The sequence below is a fragment of the Pholcus phalangioides genome, unplaced genomic scaffold (genome assembly GCF_987345545.1).
Source record: "Pholcus phalangioides strain wild (caught in Gottingen) unplaced genomic scaffold, Ppha-v1.0 ptg000007l_1, whole genome shotgun sequence".
Classification (NCBI taxonomy): Eukaryota; Metazoa; Arthropoda; class Arachnida; order Araneae; family Pholcidae; genus Pholcus; species Pholcus phalangioides.
The window spans coordinates 20,167,430-20,186,198 of NW_028301600.1; the positions used below are offsets into that span (position 1 = coordinate 20,167,430).

Sequence of the window (18,769 nt, forward strand, 5' to 3'; positions counted from 1 at the left end):
TCTATTTGCGAAATGTTTTGTGATGAAGTAGAAGATACTGGATTTCGAGTCATCGGTTGACGAAAGTGAATTTGAGAATTCTGATTTTGACATTATATATAGATGAAAATGATGAAATGTATGTAAGTGAAGAATTAAATGAGAAAGTCCGGGTATATCCCATTTCAAACTAAAACAGCAGCCGTTGAATACTGGCGTAGCAGTAAAAAAAAAGAAACATCGCCCACTAAAATTTGTTCAAAGCAAGTATAGATTTATCAAAAGTTTGTCTCAAATGTATTTGTGGAAAAATAAAGTCAACAAATTTGGTGATACGAGGCACAAACTATACGAAATTCAAAAATATGTTTTTCAAAAGTTTCAGGATGCGAGGCGCAGGCATGTAAACGTGCATGCGCTCGTATTTGAAAAGCTGGGCTTGTATAAAGCTCTGTCACTATAAATGTCATTTTTAACAGAGATGTAGAATTGTTCGCAGAAAAATTACTAAAATGATCGCTCAAAAGCAGATTTATGAAGAGGATCATATTGTAAATGCTTCAAAAGCATATGTAAATGATATATATATTTTTTAAGAACTCGTAGTTGAAGGATAACCAGATGTTTAATACTGATCGATCGGGTTTTAATAAAGAATTTCATTCGGGGAGAACACTTGATTTTTTGGGTTCAAAACAGATTGAAAGTGCTGCACAATCTATCCATGCTACGACCCATTCACATACTGTAATGCCAACAATCAGCTAAGATGGAATGCTGCTACCGCCTTTATATTTGTTATGTATTCTGAACCTAAAGTGACAATTCGGAACCCACGTTCGGCAGAAAATGTTTCCAGCTGACAATATTTATACCGTCGCTTCGAAATCGGGGAAAATGGAATCAAAAAAGAACTGCGCGAATATTTATCGGAAGTGTATTTTAAAAACACACACCGATGTGAAACCGTACTTTTAAGTGGATTCTTGGTCACCCTTCAAAAACAATGACTGTTTAACAGTGCTACGCCACCGGGTAAAATCGTTCATGTGTTTGTGATGCCACCTAAAACCACACATCTAATACAACCGCTTGATAGGTACGGTTTTCGGGTGTGGAAAAATTTCGTTCGAAAATTTTCAGATTTAATTATATTTGAACAAATACAAATCGATAAGTACAATCCATTGCACACAACCAGTTTTCTTCACCACACTACGTCAACATGTAGAAATATTCATGGCATGCATGCTCATACACAGAAACGCGTCCTGGGTATTTCGAGAATCCTGTTGATTTCATATTTATTGCATACAACGAACTTGATTGCTGGAAACAAAAAACTGTGCATCCAAAATATTCGCTCGCTGTAGCTGGTGTAAAATACGTTTCTGCTTTATGTATTTTTTCAATGAGTCTCTCATATTTATAACACTTTCAATTTATAAAGAAATTAACCCTTTCATTCGACCCGAGTCAATTTTGATCAATTATATCTGTTGTAAACTATGCAAGAAGGTACTGATGCATCTAATCTGCATATTCTGGTTTTCGAGTGGTACTTTTAAGAAGCTATTTTTCAAATATTAAAAATACAGCATAAAGTACGTTTTTGTTGTATAAACGCATTAGATGTTTTTGCTAATTTTCAAGAATGCAAAGACGCCAATTGAGGGTAACTGTACGGGTTTGGCATCCCAGACCCGATTTTCGACATTAATTTACTCCTCTAGTAATGCAATTCCGCGGATACTTATTTTACAGTACATATTTTGAGCCATCTACTAACTCCTGTAAAATCGAATTCTATGATTTTAGCTTAGGAGCGTTTCCTTGTAAGAAAAAAACAGTATAACCTTGCACCTTAGAACTTTATACACAATATTTATAACGTGACTCTCAAAATTATATTCTGTTTCCTTATTTTCGGTGTAGTGCTGTGTACAGTGAAACCTTAACGATACTCTGCGGACCAAGAAAAAATATCGTTGTAAAGGGATTATCGCGAGAGGTGGCATTATCATCACGTGCCATCAAATTTATGCGGCTCTTTTGGCATCTTTTTTAAATCGACGTTGTTAGTACCATTAGAAAAATGTGTTTTTATGCGGTTATTCGCAGAGAAAAATTGTAATTGATTGGTTTATTAATAAAATTCAGTTAGATGCATTGCCCCTGTAAAGTTGTTTATTGAATTTCCCACTTGTGTCTTGCACAAAAAGTAGTGATAGCACTAACTTCCTTAGCACTTTCGGTGACTCTGTTGTGCAAATCACCGATGTTATTAGACGCCTTCAGAAAACGGAAATAAGCGACTAGGTCAAAATAAAATTCAAAACATATTTAAGTAGCAAAATATCAAAAATATAAAAAAGAGTGTGTGTGTAATTTCAAAAATCTGTAAATGACATGTTGGTTTAAATTTTAGCTAATTTAAATAAAAATTTGAGGAAAATTTATACTTAATCTTTTGGGATACTTTTTTCCAAGTTTTTTAAATATGATAAGTATAAAATACTTCTAAGTTATATAACAGTGAGTTATAAATATTATTTTATTTCCAAGGCCATTTGAATTACATTTTCTGGCGAAGAACATATGAATTAAAAATTAGAGCTGTGTTGTGCCTAATAACTCAATGAAAATTGAAATTTAAATATTAAAATTTTAAATAAAAGAATTTTAAACGTGTAAAAAGAATGGCTGTAAAATCTCGTATCTTTTTCTCTTATATCAGAAATACAGGATGGCTTTATGCAATATGCATTTGTCCCACTTGAAATGTGTCACAATTCATGAAAATAAACTTTCTAGAAAGCAAGGATTTTGATATTTACAGAATTGCATGTTACTTTTACTCCGTATTTTGTGAATCAAACCATGTAAATATACTTATGAAACATCCTCAAACTTTCACAATTTTCACTAAATTTAAAAGGGAGGCTTTCCTAACCCTTTACCCTAAATTATTTCTTCTGCCGGAAACTCTTCTTTTTATACATACATATTTGGCTTAGTTATTTGCAAGTCTGTAGCCAATGGTAACGTATTTATACGATACTTCATTTACTTCGGTCCATTTGCAGAAAGGAAAAAAAAAATGCACTCCAATACTTATCGAAAGAAATAAAATACTTAACTTAGATTCGTGGTGAATACGCTTTTAAGACACCTGATGAGATACAGCTTAAAAAGATACCATTATCGATCGCTTTTATACTCTTTGAGCCTCCCACTACACTCACGTGTATTCAAAGCAAAAACAAACGACGTGTGTGTGTGGTAACCAGTGGTCATTCAGTCGGCGGCACAAACGGATGCAAAAGTTCGATCTCTCGACTGGACAAGTTGGTGGAAAGTGTCCAGCGAGTTTTCGTCTTTCTACCTTATAACCGATTTTAAACCTCTCCTTTCCATGTATTTACTAATTAAACTAAATTTTGGTTGATGACTGAGCAACTAATGGTTATAGAATGTTATGTTACAGTTTTTTTTTTCTCTCTGGACTTAATCACAACATTAAGTTTTAATATCTAAATAACATCTGGAAATTTTCTGTGATTGGTGGAAAAAGGTTGACAAAAAGTCAGATTTCAATATTTTTTTACTGTTACCTATAAATTGCCTGTTTCCGTTGAATTATTAAGATTTTTCAAGTGGCTTCGCATTGTTACCGAGCAAATTATGGGCTGTTCCAACACTAAATTACCAGCAGGAGTCACGCCTGAAAATGCTACACAATTGGCTAATCTTCTAAACATGGCAAACTCGATGGAAACTCCACAAGTGGTTGTTGAAGGAGAGAAATTCCTCAACCAAGCTTCGGATGTTCTCATGCAAGCTTCTAATGCATTAGGTAAGATTGACAATATTTATTTTCAAAAGAAAAATTCATATACGTAATTAATACAATATTGGAGAGAGAATTACAGTTTAATTTTAATTTCACACATATTTATTTATATACCATATGAATGTGCGTTTGTATTAAGGGTTTTAGAAAATGATGAATTACAATTACATAATATGTTGATGTTTTTCAAAAAATATGTGATACCCCAATCTTTTAATTTAACCCTTTTAGTACTGACGGTACTTTAAAGTATCACCGACGTTATAACTCCGTAATATCCCTTACACACGTTGTTGGGGATTAGTATTTTGAAGTATAAAGGATGTATAATTACTTCACGATTACCAGATGATAGCACAAGTGTGGGACTATTAGTTTTTAAATATGTTGATTAATAAAAATCAGATGTTTCGCCCCTGTAAAAGTGTTTACAGCATTACACAAAACAATAATGCAGTAAGACACTCCTTTTACAAAATATTCCTTAACGAATGCATGAAACAAATTATGGCTTTCTTTGTGGTAAAATGATTAAATATTCATTATTATGTATTATTCAGCATATTTGAATTGGTATTTTTTTCATATGTGGAAGAAAATTTCAAGCACCAGGTTAATTAATTCGTTGTGTATATAATAATTTTTTTTTTAAATAATAATTTTTTTGTTGTTTTTAAGCTTTAATTAAATTTTAAATGACCTACCAAAAACTTTTCATGATATTTATTTCAGTACCACATTATAAAAACTGCAAATAACCATCTTGAAAATTTTTGGTAGGTCATTTTTAGTTCTAATATTAAGACCTAAAAACAATTTTTTTTTCATAAATTTATTTAGTACACAACGATTTAATTAACCTAGTACTTTAAAGTTTCGTCTCAGCACTATACGCTTACAATGAAAATGAAAAATACCAATTCAAATATGTTGAATAATACATTAAAAAAATGAAAATAAATTTATTTTATCACAAAGAAAGCCATAATTTGTTTTATACATTTGTTAAAGAACCCTTTGTAAAAGCAGTGTTTTTCTGCATTACACTTTTGTGCAATAAAGTAAACACTTTTACAAGGGCGAAACATATAACTGATTTTTATTAATTAACATATTTAAAAAACTAGTTGTCCCACACACACACTTGTACTGTCATCTGGTAATCGTAAAGTGTTTAAAGGCTTTTTACTTCAAGATACCTACACCCCGTACGTAAAACGTATGTAAGGGATGTTATGAGGTTTAAAAAATTAGTGGTACTTCAAAGTAGTGTCAGTGTAAAGGGCCAAAGGGTTTTTGACCTCTTGAACTTGGGGAAAAAAGTCTAAATCATGGTTTCCCAAACTTTTTGTTCCATTGCCCCCTTCTTCAGGATTTTTTTTTCTCTCATCACCCGCCGACTCAATCGAACCCGTAGGATCCTATGTTATACTCGTAGTTTCTATCGCGCCCCCCCTCCCGCACCATTCCATCGCCCACCAGGGGGCGATATTGCCCACTTTTGGGAAACACTGGTCTAAAGGTTGAATCACAAATACTTTTTTACAAATTGATTTTGAAATTGTATAAAATCATTTTCGAACACCTTGTATATCTTTCAGTCAACCGACTGCAATATAACCGAACAGAAACTGTATTCAGATTTCGCGCTTTACGTGTATTGTCCCCTAATTTTTCAGAGTAAAAAGTACTTCTTGAGTACATTGATTAATTTCGGATTGAAATAGAATGTTAGTCTCCATGTGGTTGAGAATAAAAGCATATGTGAAAGATATGATTTTCATGTAAGTTAATCCTATTTGAAAACTGTATTTCCACTTCATGAATCATTTAGGAAGAATATAATCTTTGTTAAAAAAAAATGCTAAAACAGGAATGAATTATTTAAATGATAATTTTTGTGATAAATACTGCAGAAAACCGATTGAAAAAAAAAATAAGAGTTTGTAATGTACACAATATTTTTACGCCAGTCATTGTCGTTAAGGCAGAGGTGGATTTACGGTTTCGCAGCCTATGGGTTATACAAATTTTGCCACATTTCTCCCATTCTGGTACAATTTTCTTGACCACCGATTCCCCAAATTTGTAGTCCCCCCACCCCGTAAACATGTCTTTGCATTAAGGAGTTTTTGTCCGCGGTCCCCCACGCTTCTTAATTGTGGTCCTTAGTTACAGCCGATAATGGTCATTAATTTCGATGTTACCGAAATTTAACTAACACAACTGTTGCCGAAACGAAAACTAAACAATTAGCGAAGGGTCAAAACGAGAATTAACTGCTTGATTTTCATTAAAAACCGAGGATGTGGTACACATCCAGAATATCCGTCAATCAGTGACGTCTTAACGCATGGGCACACCCGGGCATGGCCGAGAGCCTCCGTGTTAATGAAATATTATTTCTTGGGAGTGAGAACGTGAATTGGTAGGGGACAATCCCAGACAGGTAAAGAACCCCAGAATAATACCTTTCCCGGGTGTCCATAGTACTGTTGAGACGGCCTTTCCGCCAACGTCCCATCTCCATGAGTCGTGGTTGGTGGTCGCTCTTTGGTCGTTTAATCATTTGATGATTTTTGTCGCACCACGGTCATTTTCTGCACGCGAGGGCTAATTAGACCGAGACCTACAGTTTACTGCCGATTCCGAAGGGCAGCGTTCCACATTCCGCCCTTTTTTTATACTCGCCGAGAGATTGGTGCGCTAACCCCTCTGTGTGGGACTCCCTGCGTTAGCAATCTAGGTCACTTTTTGGAGCAATTACTTCAATTGATCATGGTTAAAGTTCTTTTTTTTTTATCTTCTGTGCCGTTTTTGAGTTTGCACCAAACTTCTCGGTTTCACCCTCAAGCGCCTCCGGCTAATTAACGTTCCATCTTTGGTCATGCATTCATTCTATGACGATTTGTGAATTTTTCGGCGTTCTCCGTCACTTCTCTTTTGGAGTATGTATGTATACTATAGATCCTGGAGTGAGGCCCCTAGGCCCCTGGAATCCTTGTCGAGTCCCCAAGCCATAATTTCCATAGGCCCCTCTCAATTTATAGTGCGAAAAAACAAAAATTACGAGAATCGTCCGGGACCCCAGAGCTACTACTTTATGGTTCCCAACTTCAAGGCACGAATGCGAGTGATCTCCCCGTTAAAAAGACTCGCCACAGAGAGCAACAAACCTATAACGATACAAATATTTCAATCATTATACTTCACTAATAATTTAAAAATTGATGACAGATGGCAGCACTATAACAAGCATTACACAGAAACAAACTTCGCGTAAGGTTCACAACACATACACGTACATTTGCACATTTTCCCGCATGGCTCAGGTCTTCTTCGACCACTTGCTAAAATCTCTTCATTGCGACAGAACGGTGGGTCATGTGATCTGGTTAGGAGGAGGGCTACTTTGACCGTCATGAGACAGTTTAGTTTTACCCTACTGTTGAGAGGTCAGGGTTCTCTGAATTGACACGGTAGAGTGAGGCTTCTGCTTGGCATTGCTGTTATGCAGTGCTAAGTCCTGATGGCAGAAGGCGTTAGATTTGTATCTTTGGCATAAACCCCACGACGGACATTAAGAGGGTTGGTATCACCCCTCGAATCTGGCTCCGCTGACTTTTGATTCGGGATTTATTAAGAAAAAATAATAATTAATAGTATAATTACAGTACAATTAATAGTATATTAATACTTAATTTAAGAAAAAAAAATTGATGGCGCGACTACAGCAAAAAATCAGTCTCCACTCTCAAATGTCTGCTCGCCACGTGGCGACCGTTAATTTTCACTAGGGCTGGTCCGAATAATTGATTAATCGATCAATTGTTAATCGGATTAAAAAATTTTACATGAATTAATCGACTCGCGATCAATCCGATTAAAATTCAATTAAAATTTTCATTAAAAGTATGTAAATTAACTTTATTTACTTGAAACCGATAAGATGTTTTAAACGATGTTCTTCATAACATTTTATAGATAAGTGACAACATTTTTAAATACAGTTGATCCTTTATAACGTTTCCACTTAGAACGTTTTCCTGCTTATTACGACTTATTTTCGTAATCCCAACTCCAACTTATTGCCATTAATATTTCCCGCTTAAAATGTTTTTTCTCATGACGATCTTTGGAAAAACGTTATAAGCGGGATCCATTGCATTATTGAATCAACAATTTCATCAAACTTTCTATCATTGGAAAATACAAGTCGATTCAGTGAAAACTGGTGAGGATTTCAGTACCACATTGAGTTAGTTTAATTCGATTTTTAAAAGAAAAGCTCAAAATATATTTTCTCCACTGTGACCAGCAGCTTTTACGTTCGGGAAGCATCAGGGTACCCTCCTTCACCTTTACTGCCATTAATGAGTTGGGTTGGAAACAAAGGTGCCATCTATCGGTGGTGTCGCCTCAAGCTCATTAGGGAAAATATCTTATCTATATCCTTCCCGGGGTTGGGTTAACCCCGGGAACCTGGGACCGTGATGGCAACCTTCATAGTGGTAGACGAGCACCTTACCACTACGTCACTCGGGCGCGTAGCTAAAGCCAAGTCCACACTCTTGTTCGGGACATGATGTACACTCTATACATGTGATTATTATTACTGTTTTTTTTCTCCGAAGTTATTTAGATTCTGACGAACGCAACAATCCAAAGAACACGCAACATAAAGCTGTTGGATATACACGCAAAACTTCACGTATGATACACGAAGCAACATGCTTCTGTTTTCTTCCCGAAATTTCATATTATAAGCTATTCCTATAGACAAGAAATTTCGCCCAAACAAACAGAAAAAAAAACAAAAAACTATTATTTCCAGAATTTTTTCAGCTTAGCACGCATTCATGTCAAAATAACCCACTTGCATCAACTAATCACTTCCTACTTGTCGTCGAGTCATATCGATTGGAAATAAACAGAAAGGGTTGGGGCTTTTCCCAGACACCAAATATAGATTTTTTTTATCAGCTCGATTTGTCATTCTTCTACGTTAATAATATATGATATAGGCGGTACCGGGTTGTCAAGAGACAGACGCTGAGAGAGAGTGGAATAGTAATATTGAAAAAAAAAAACTCTTTGCAGTCACTTTCCTAGATGAAACTGTTAAAGGAATTATTCTACACAACGATGATTCGGATGGGCAGTCCATGAATGGTTGGACTTCATCCAGAGGCACAGGTAATTCATAGACAAAGGCGGGACCTATGCAAATATCATGAGTAAAGATCAGAAAAATAAATTCTATTGTCCAGAGCATTGCTGCCATCGAGTGAACAATTACTCTTTCTGTATTTAAAGCCATAAAAAGTGCAATAACTTTTTTTGTGATTTTGGGAGTTTTTACATAAGATAACAGTTTTTGTAATTCTGTTCTTCAATAAAGACAACTGAAATTTTCCTTTTTTCAGCTGCTTCAATAATACACAACTCTTACTATCATCATAGAGCAGCTGTTGAAATCACGGAAACAAGCTGGTTATTAATGCGCTTTATTTGAGACATATGACGTAGAACGGTGAATAGACAAATAGTTACAGAAAACTAAAAACATCAGAAAAATGTGCGTCAAAGTTGAAGTATGTACGAACAAACCTGAGACGTTGTTAGTTTTCGTTTTCGATGGCTTATTATGCCGGGTGCATAAGTAACAAGGTGTATGGTATTTTATTGGCGAACCGTTTATCTTAAAGCCATACTTCCAATTAGAAAAAAGTATTCAAGCAGCGTGTAGTACTCAGATGTCGTTCATGTTGCAAGGGGTTTTGTATAGTTATTAAAGTAAATATGTTAACTTTTTATACAGACATTCTGTGCTCAAAAACCCAATCACAAAGTTGTTGTCCTGTCTCTCCTGACTCCAACTAAAAACATTCCACGTTTCTAAGTGCAATATTCACTGAGATATTCGGATTCGAAAAGCGGAGGAAAAGTGGGAGAAAATAGCATTATTATAAACGTGGGTTAACCCAGCACCTCCTAGAGATAGAAGGCCTCTACACACTGTTTTCCATAAACGTCATTCAGACTACCTAGCAAGTTTGCCACATTTTGAAACACAGCATCCTATTTCGTTTCTTCTCATTTTGACGTAGAATCTTCCTGTTTGGCTCACAAATACTGCAAAGTGATTGGATGTGGGACATAGAAATCACCAATTCTGAGCCGAATCATTTCTTTTCCTCACAACGATGATCTGAAAGTGCCAGACAGTGGAGCTTGTTGCTCCCCGATCCAATGTCCAGGGAAGATCTTGTTCAAAAACTCGGTAACATCTCCATGAAAGTGTGGGGGGAGCTAAAGGTGAAAATTAGAGCTGGAAATCTATTAAAATTTTTAACTAGCTAATCAAAAAGTTTTAATCGCTTAATCTACTGATTAATCAGATTTGCATCGAATATTTTTGGACGCTAACCATTCATAATAAACGTAGTATATATATATATATATAACATACATATATATACATATATATATAATATACATATATATATATAATATACATATATATATAATCTTAACTGATGATTAAAAAGATATTTCATTCATTTCAATCTCCTATTTTCTAGATGTGAACAATTATGGGAATAGATTAAGAAATTCTGGCTGCTCGCACACGAAGCAATTTAAATATGCTGAACATTTCTTTTCATATCCTGAAATTTCTTAACTCGGATCTTGTCGGATTATTTTAGAAAATCCCTTATTTTAGGTTAGTCGCTGATTTCGAAACTACTTTCGAGCTTCATACTGTGTGTTCTAATTTCCTTTAGAAACTATAGGAAATATCTAAGAGTGGGTTTCGGCTCCTAAATGGTACTGGGAAGGGGGGGTACCCTGATGCTTCCCGAACGTAAAAACTGCTGTTCACAGTGGAGAAAATATATTTTGAGCTTTTCTTTTTTTAAAAATCGAATCAAACTAAATTTTGTACTGAAATCCTCATCGTTTTCACTGAATCGACTTGTATTTTCAAATACCAGAAAATTTGATGAAATTATTGATTCAATAATACAGTGAATCCCGCTTATAACGTTTTTCCAAAGACCGTCATGAAAAAAAACGTTTTAAGCGGGAAATATTAATGAGAATTAGTTGGAGTTGGGACCACGAAAATAAGTCGTAATAAGCAGGAAAACGGTCTAAGTGGGAACGTTATAAGGGATCAACTGTATTTAAATGTTGTCACTTATCTATAAAATGTTATTAAGAACATCGTTTAAATTTAAAACATCTTATCGGTTTCAAGTAAATAAAGTTGATTTACATACTTTTTTAATGAAAATTTTAATTGAATTTTAATCGGATTGATCGAGTCGATTAATTCATGTAAAATTTTTAATTCCGATTAACAATTGATCGATTAATCAATTATTCGGACCAGCCCTAGTGAAAATTAACGGTCGCCACGTGACGAGCAGACATTTGAGAGTGGAGACTGATTTTTGCTCTTTAATGCCATCAATTTTTTTTCTTCATTTGTAGCAATTGTAGTTTCCTTAGAATCTGTGGTTCCCAACTTCGAGGCGCAAATGCGAGCCGATCTCCCCGTTAAAAAGTCTCGCCACAGAGAGCAACAGGCCTACAAACAGTACAAATATTCAGTCACTACACATCACTCACTTCACTTCTGAGATATAGATGGCAGCACTGAAAAATCATACACAACACTAGATACGCACTAAGACAGTTAGGTACACACACTTACACTTCCGGCACAACTCACTAGGTAGTAAATTGCCTATGGCGATAGACCTGAGTTGTGCTCGGTTAAAAAAAAAAAAAGTTTCCTTAGAATAAGTCCTATGTTTCTTTTTTTTGCTCGAGTTCGTGAGTTGCCACTCGATTTAGCAAGTCCAATCGCCACTGGCCAGTAGGAAAACTTCTTAATTTTCACCACTGGGGGGAGCACCGTCTTGATGAAAGATTTGGAGAAATTTATGGAACAGCAAAATTATCCATAATGTCAAGATAAATTAGTCCTGCAACTGTCATCAGTTTTTTGAGAGAAAAAAAAATTAACGATGCCTTTTTGTGCATTCCTTACCTCATGCTGACCGGGTGGCAGTCAGTCAGCGCGTCACTGCTGCGAAAAGAGTCTCAAAGTAGCGGTCGACAGTGCGCATTGGTGACAAATCCACTTTGCAATCCGCTTATAAATACATTTGTTGCGGCACTGGTTTCAAAAGAGTCTTAATGATTTCAGTACCCTGCGGTGGACTTGGACCCAGACAGTTTTAGGGCCCCTCTCGTAATCTATTACTTTATATACATATCTTTGGAGAGAATTCAGCACCCAAAAAACTTAACATTATTGCAGAACGTACAGGAGGAAACAGGACTATCTTAAAAGCACTATGGGCTCCTGGGCAGGGTTGTGAACCGGGGTTTCTACCTAGCATGAAAGTGCCTACCCATCAATCATAGTCCAAAGATATAATATATTATTCTAACTCTGTGCCATCAATCCACATACTGTATTTGCACTCGACAATTATAGTATCAGATCTCATTATCACGAGGCCTCGGGCCTTACCCGGGTGGGCCCATGCGTTAAGACGGAACTGACGGACAAATACCTGTACAAAAACAATGAACACGCACCAAAATATTAATGAAAAAAAATGTATAATTCAAGAATTGATGATAAATAATTCAAAAAAAAATTTTTTTTAATGAGAGAAATAATTCAAGAATTTAGGAGAGAAATAATTTCAGAATTTATAAAATAAATAAAATTTCAGAATTTATGAGAGAAATAATTTCAGAATTTGTGAAAGAAATAATTTCAGAATTTGTGAAAGAAATAATTTCAGAATTGGTGAAAGAAATACTTTCAGAATTAGTGAAAGATTTCAATAATTTAGGGCCCCTGGGCGCAGGCTCTTGTTAATAAACCATGAACTGGTTTCACTGATTTCAAGAACAAAACATTTTGTCAATCAAGAACATTTAATCATAATTTTTAAATAAAAGCATAGACCTACGTGTCACGAAGTTGATTGTTTTGTTGATTTCGGGTCGCGGCTTAAAAAAAAGGTTAAGAACCCCGGACTTGGAGCAATTCCCCCCTATCAACGGTGGAGCATTTTCATACCAAAGAATGTGTGGCTCTTGTATAATGGCTGTTTTTCCTCTTGATTTTAATAGCAAGAATATTTTAGATGTTCATTACATTATTTTTGACATAAAAACTCTCCAAACAGAATCAAACTCATTCATTCAACATCTTCAGGACAATTTCATAATCCCTTGGATTTAACCTGGTAACGGATGATTTCTCGCGATGACAAGAAAAAAATTTAAAAAAAAAGTTTTCACACACACACAATGGTAGGTTATAACTTCGGTGACATCGATCGCCTCAACTCAACCGTTGTCTTCACTTGCTTCTCCATTCAACAGATATGGAAATGTGCTTAAGTATGATTCTATGTAATCCGAAGAATATTATTATTTATAATCTCTTTTTTCCACTTCAAATGCATTAATATTCAAATAAGTAACGCTGTAGCTGATATCTTCATCACGAGTCACTGAAGTTTCGGTAGGTCATTATAATTACAGTGAAACCTTTCTGATATAACGATACTCTGCGGACCAACAAAAAATATCGTTGTTGAGAGGTTATCGTTATATCGAGACGTAGCATTGTCATCAAGCGCCGGCAAATTTATGCGGTTGTTGGCTTCTCCTCTGAATTGGCGTTATTGGTACCACCATAAAATGCATTTTTAAGCATTAATTCGAAAATTCGCAACAAAAAGTTATAACTGATTAATAAAATTCAGTTAGTGGCACTGTTAAGTGGTTTACCTCACAGCACTTTTGTGTACTACACAGAAAGTAGCTTCACAACAACTTCATTTACTCTTTCGGACGGTAGGTCCGAAAGAGAGGTCCGTAGGTCCAAAATACCGATGTTATTAAGCTCCCTCGAAAGAACAAACATGATGAGGAATTTAAAAATATTTCGATATTGAAAATATCGAAATATTTTGAGTGAAATATAAATAATATCGTTGAAGTGGCGTCGAAATAATTTCAAAAATATATATAGTTATGGAGGGGTTTATCGTAATAAAGAATATCGTTGTATCGGGAGGAGTTTTATAGGCAATTCCAAACAAGATTTGAAAAAATATCGTTGCAACGGGATTTATCGTTATATCGAGTATCGTTGTAATGAGGTTTCGCTGCATGTCAAGGTGAGATAAACAGTGAATGAATTTAAGAGTGTAAAACAATTCTGTTTTTAATGAGGCATGGTAATAATTTTTTTTTAAAAATTGTAAAATTATTAAATTATAAACTATTTTATTATTAACTGAAATTTAAATAACCTTTTATTTATAGGAAAGAATGCGAATTGGTTCGTGTGTAGAAACGTATGATTCAATTTTGCATTTACGATAACATAGTTACATATGATGGCCTGTGGATATCCGTTTTTTGTACACGCAAACAGTTGTGTAAGATCAGACATGCCGAGAAAAATTCAAGTCTTATACCAATTATGTACCATTAATAGCGTGAAACTTGGGTCTCAAGGGCACAAATACAGCCTCAAAAACTTTGGTGGTACATTTTTCCCGGTCGGTGTTAATGTCACGCGATAGTTCGTGTTGTTCCTTGTGGTTTTTTTTTTTTGGTTTCTTTTATATACAAGACGTATGCAATTTGCAGCCTCAAGTGTTTTTTATTTGTAAAAGACACGGAGACCGTGGGAAAATAAAAATACCGTTCCCATAGATCGTAGAGTACAGAGAATATTTGTTCCTATTATAAAACAAAAATGTGTAGAGAAAATGTACGTCCTACATCGAGTTATTAAACTTGATAAAATTTCTCATTTGTCTTTGAAGAACTCAACTTTTGCCATGATTCAAGAATTTGCATTATTCGATGTATTTCTGTCAATTCATACAAATCACTTACTGGAGATCAATAAGTATAGTTTTCTATCGTTTTATGCTGAAATTAGGCCAATCGAAACGACAACCTCGTGGCCCGCTAATTCAGTCCATTTTATTTTTCAAGTCTCATTACTTTTTTCTGCTCATAAAATTGCATTTTTTTTAGATTTGTTGTGTAGTCCCATAATTCCCAGCTACAGAATGCTGAAATCACACCTTCAAAGTGTAGATGTCGAGGCTGCTAATTTTCTTTTAATTTTTAGATCATCAGGACTAAAACTACAACAACTTACACAAAATTCAAGTACCGCGTCTATCGCATATTTTCTATTTACAAATTCTTGCCATTCTCTTCGAAAGAAATTTTTAGCATTCATAAATGTGAATTAAATGCAATTAGAATGTTGGTTGAGTTCATTCACAAGTCAAATTCACTTCATTAATTTACTGTAGGTAAATTTTTATCCAGAGAGTATATGCTACCTACATTCGCCCACTCACGTGTCCAGGTGTCAGCCGTCCCTTAGCTTTTGTTGGCGACGCAGTTTTACTACAAAATATATAAAAATTTCAAGCAGTTCTACTTACCAGTTTTCCACAAAGCATGTAATTGCGTGCACGAGGCGGGGTTACCAGCACGTTTTCCCTTGACCTTAGTTTTATTGACCATTTGAGAGACCCTCTAAGATGGTAGCAGTGCTGCTGCTGCTGCTGCTTCACAATACGCCTCTCCGAACTTTAAAGGAGCTTCGAAAATACATTGAGAGACCCATAATGACGATTCTGCCACATCATCATTATGGGCAATAGCGCAAAAAGTCTTAAATAATTAAGATATTCAGAAGGTCTCGGATTATTTTCAGTCGTGGTCCGCTTTGAAAACGTGCTGAAGATTTACTTTGTGGATCTTTGAGGAAAATACAGTTCATTCTAAATTTGCAATGGTTTCATGTTCCAAAGGCGTATCTCGGAAAGGAGTTTCTGAATAAGGGCCAATTCTTTTTTTTTGGTGATGGTTTTATTTTCGCTTGGAAAAATATTTTTCCCGCTTTCTAATAAGCGAGCAAGTTCCATAATTCCCAACCTTACAGGAAAAATCTGGCTAAGCCAATTTCGTTCCCTGTGACACAAAAAACAACAACACAGTTCTATGTACCGGAGGTAAAGGGCAGTATGTCCATTTTTTTCAGTATTGAGTAGTAGTATTGGAATAACGCTATTAAAGGTTGGTTGGTTGTACGTTCGTTACACTACACAGAGGTGTAGGACACTAAGTCTTATTTCAATAAATAACAGAGATATATTCACTTTATAAAAAGCATGATGGCACAATAAAAGAACAAAAGAAAAAACCCTTTAAACTGCTTTCCTGTTAAATATTTCTTTTGTGACATGTGTGGTACCTTTTTCATACAGAATTATTCAATGTCTTACAAACATGTTCTGCACAGAAAACCCGGATTAATTGTGAATTGTGTGAAGTCAGAACTATCGATAAACTGCACACAATTCACCAGCATGTCAATTAAAATAATATAATTGATTTCGGACGACACCACTAACAAAATTTGGTTCAAAGTAATATGGATTTAATCCGAATTTGGTGGACATAAATCGAAGGTACTCACGTGTCAAAGCTACTTTTTTTTTTATTTTCCTTTACTTGGCAACATCATACAGCAAATAATAAAGGAAATAACCTACGAAATCAATCATGTACAAAACATAAATGCGTAAATTAATTTTACATTTATTCCTTAAATACACATTTAATTCTACACTCACTGTTCACACGGCACCAAAAAATTACCATTAGGTAAGAGAAACTTTGGAAAGATTTACAAAACCACAAATGTGTTTCATTTCTTTTGAATGATGGACAAAAATAATTAACTTTGACAAACACTAACCTTATCGAGCATATGGTGTTATTAGTGCCCGTTCCAATTACTTCTTGTTCAAATTGTAGAATAAAACTATATATTTGAAATTTATAAGCAAATTTCCTGTTTTATTGCAGAAAACGCTGCAGAGAAAATCAAGAATCCATTTGGAGAGAATGGCACAATGGATGCCGATGTGCCAACACCTGAAAGCAACCCGCCTTCGGAGAAAGCTGCAAAAACAGAAGATGATTCCCCGAAACAAAATGATGATGATGTAGTAGTGAATACGAATGATGCTTCTCCCGAAAAAGATGATAAAGAAAACAGTGGTAATGATGCACAAGAGCCTGGAACAGTTTCTTCTGCAGAGTCGAGCAATGAAGAAGAGAAAGCAGATAAGTCTCAGAATGATGATGCAAATGAAGAAAGCAATACAGATCAAACGAATGATTCGAATGATGCGGAAGCACTGGGAGAGGATCAAGATATCAAGAATACTGAATCGAGCAGCGGAAACGAAGAACAATCCAGAGTTGAAGAAACCGATTCCAAAAGTCAAACAGACATGGATAACGCTGTTGAAGATCCGGGAACAGCTGCTGATGCAGCAAGTGAAAATAGTCCGTGTGAAAATGGAGATAGCAGCAATGAATAAGATTCCTTTAAAACCTCTCGAGGACACTTCAAGTCAGTTCATTATTGTTTGTTGAACATAAACTTTTGAACATATTTGAGATGCATTATACATTACTTCAAACTTGAGGTACTCGCATTCAATATTTAAAAGATAATAATATCTAGAAAACATCAAGAATGAAAAACATTTTAGAATCAGATGTTTTTCCTTTTATGGGGGAATTAAGTACTCGTGTCAAACTAATTTTCTTCGGCTAAAATCTCTATACGGTAAATAAAATGAATTACTTGTTTTTGTCGAATTTACTAAAAAAATATCAATCCAATAAAACAAAGTTGTAATTTTTTTTGTATTTGCGCATTTTTATATTACTGTTATCTAATATGGAATAAACTAGGTTGTCTCATTCAAATACATGTTTTTGAAGGTGAGAGTTCAGAAACAAACGCTTCAGTAATCCATTGCTACAAATAACATTTGTTTATCTCGATGGATATTTCCATGGGATATAGACGAACCTGACTCTTTACGACGTAGCTAAACACGCTGTTGTTAACTATCGGGTATACACAGACACCTATGTCCCACCAACAGTCAAAATCCAATTTGACCCTTTCTGTGGTTTTATAAATTTCCTCGATCCATATTGCAACTGTGCATGTTGCACAGAGAAAATAACCAAACCCTCTGCAAAATGCACCATCTTTTTTTCAAGATGAAGAAAAAAGCATCTTTTGTGCAGGGGATAGTTCCCCTTCCCAACCGAGAAATATAAATTGAAGAAGATAAATACTCTATATTTTCTATTATTTATACTGTGCGCATATCCCTATTCTATCCCAAGGGAAAATAAGGTATATTTCAAACATCTTCTTCTTCTGTTACTAAAATGTAAATAAAAGCTGACTTCGCCCACTGGCAGTTGATATGACAGGCTGAGGGCTGGAAAACATATTCTTAAAAGAGAAAAAGTTATACAAAGCATCTGGGTTCATCATTGAAGGAATAAGAGGATTTTAACGGGGCGAAATATCTCGTAAATGCCGCTGAAAAGGTTAACAGTGTTTTATATATATCCGTTCCTTTTTAACCTTCTCAGCGGCTTTTACGGGACACCTCGCCTAACTTGATGCTTTATCTATCAGCAATTACGAGATATCTCGTTTCCTTAAAGCCTGGCGTAAGTGCTATTCTGCTCACGTGAAGCAAAAATAAGAGGGAACGTTGTCCTAGTGCATCCCATGCATTTTCAATCAGATTTAAATCTGCCTGATGAAATGCAGGCCACTTCATTCCCTGGATACCTTCGCTATCAAGAAACTTTGAGCCAAGTATGGCGCAGTGAGTAATGTTCAGTAGCATAGCGGACACGGGGGTGGGAGATGGAGCGTTCGAAGAGCCCGTATCCACTCCACTTATGCTCAGTAGTCACTAAGCCGCAAGTAAAACGGCAATTCCGTGCGGTTGTTCAAGATGTACCTAC

The 18,769-nt window shown here is 35.3% G+C and overlaps 1 protein-coding gene across 1 annotated transcript; it reads left to right on the plus strand.

The window, feature by feature from the left end:
- The first annotated feature begins 3,271 nt into the window (after positions 1-3,271).
- Positions 3,272-17,630, plus strand: LOC149085039 (uncharacterized). Its single transcript, XM_089233878.1, has 2 exons — positions 3,272-3,835; positions 16,784-17,630. The coding sequence occupies exons 1-2, from the start codon at positions 3,664-3,666 to the stop codon at positions 17,302-17,304; spliced, it is 693 nt and encodes a 230-aa protein (XP_089090004.1). The 5' UTR covers positions 3,272-3,663; the 3' UTR covers positions 17,305-17,630.
- The last annotated feature ends 1,139 nt before the right edge of the window (positions 17,631-18,769 follow it).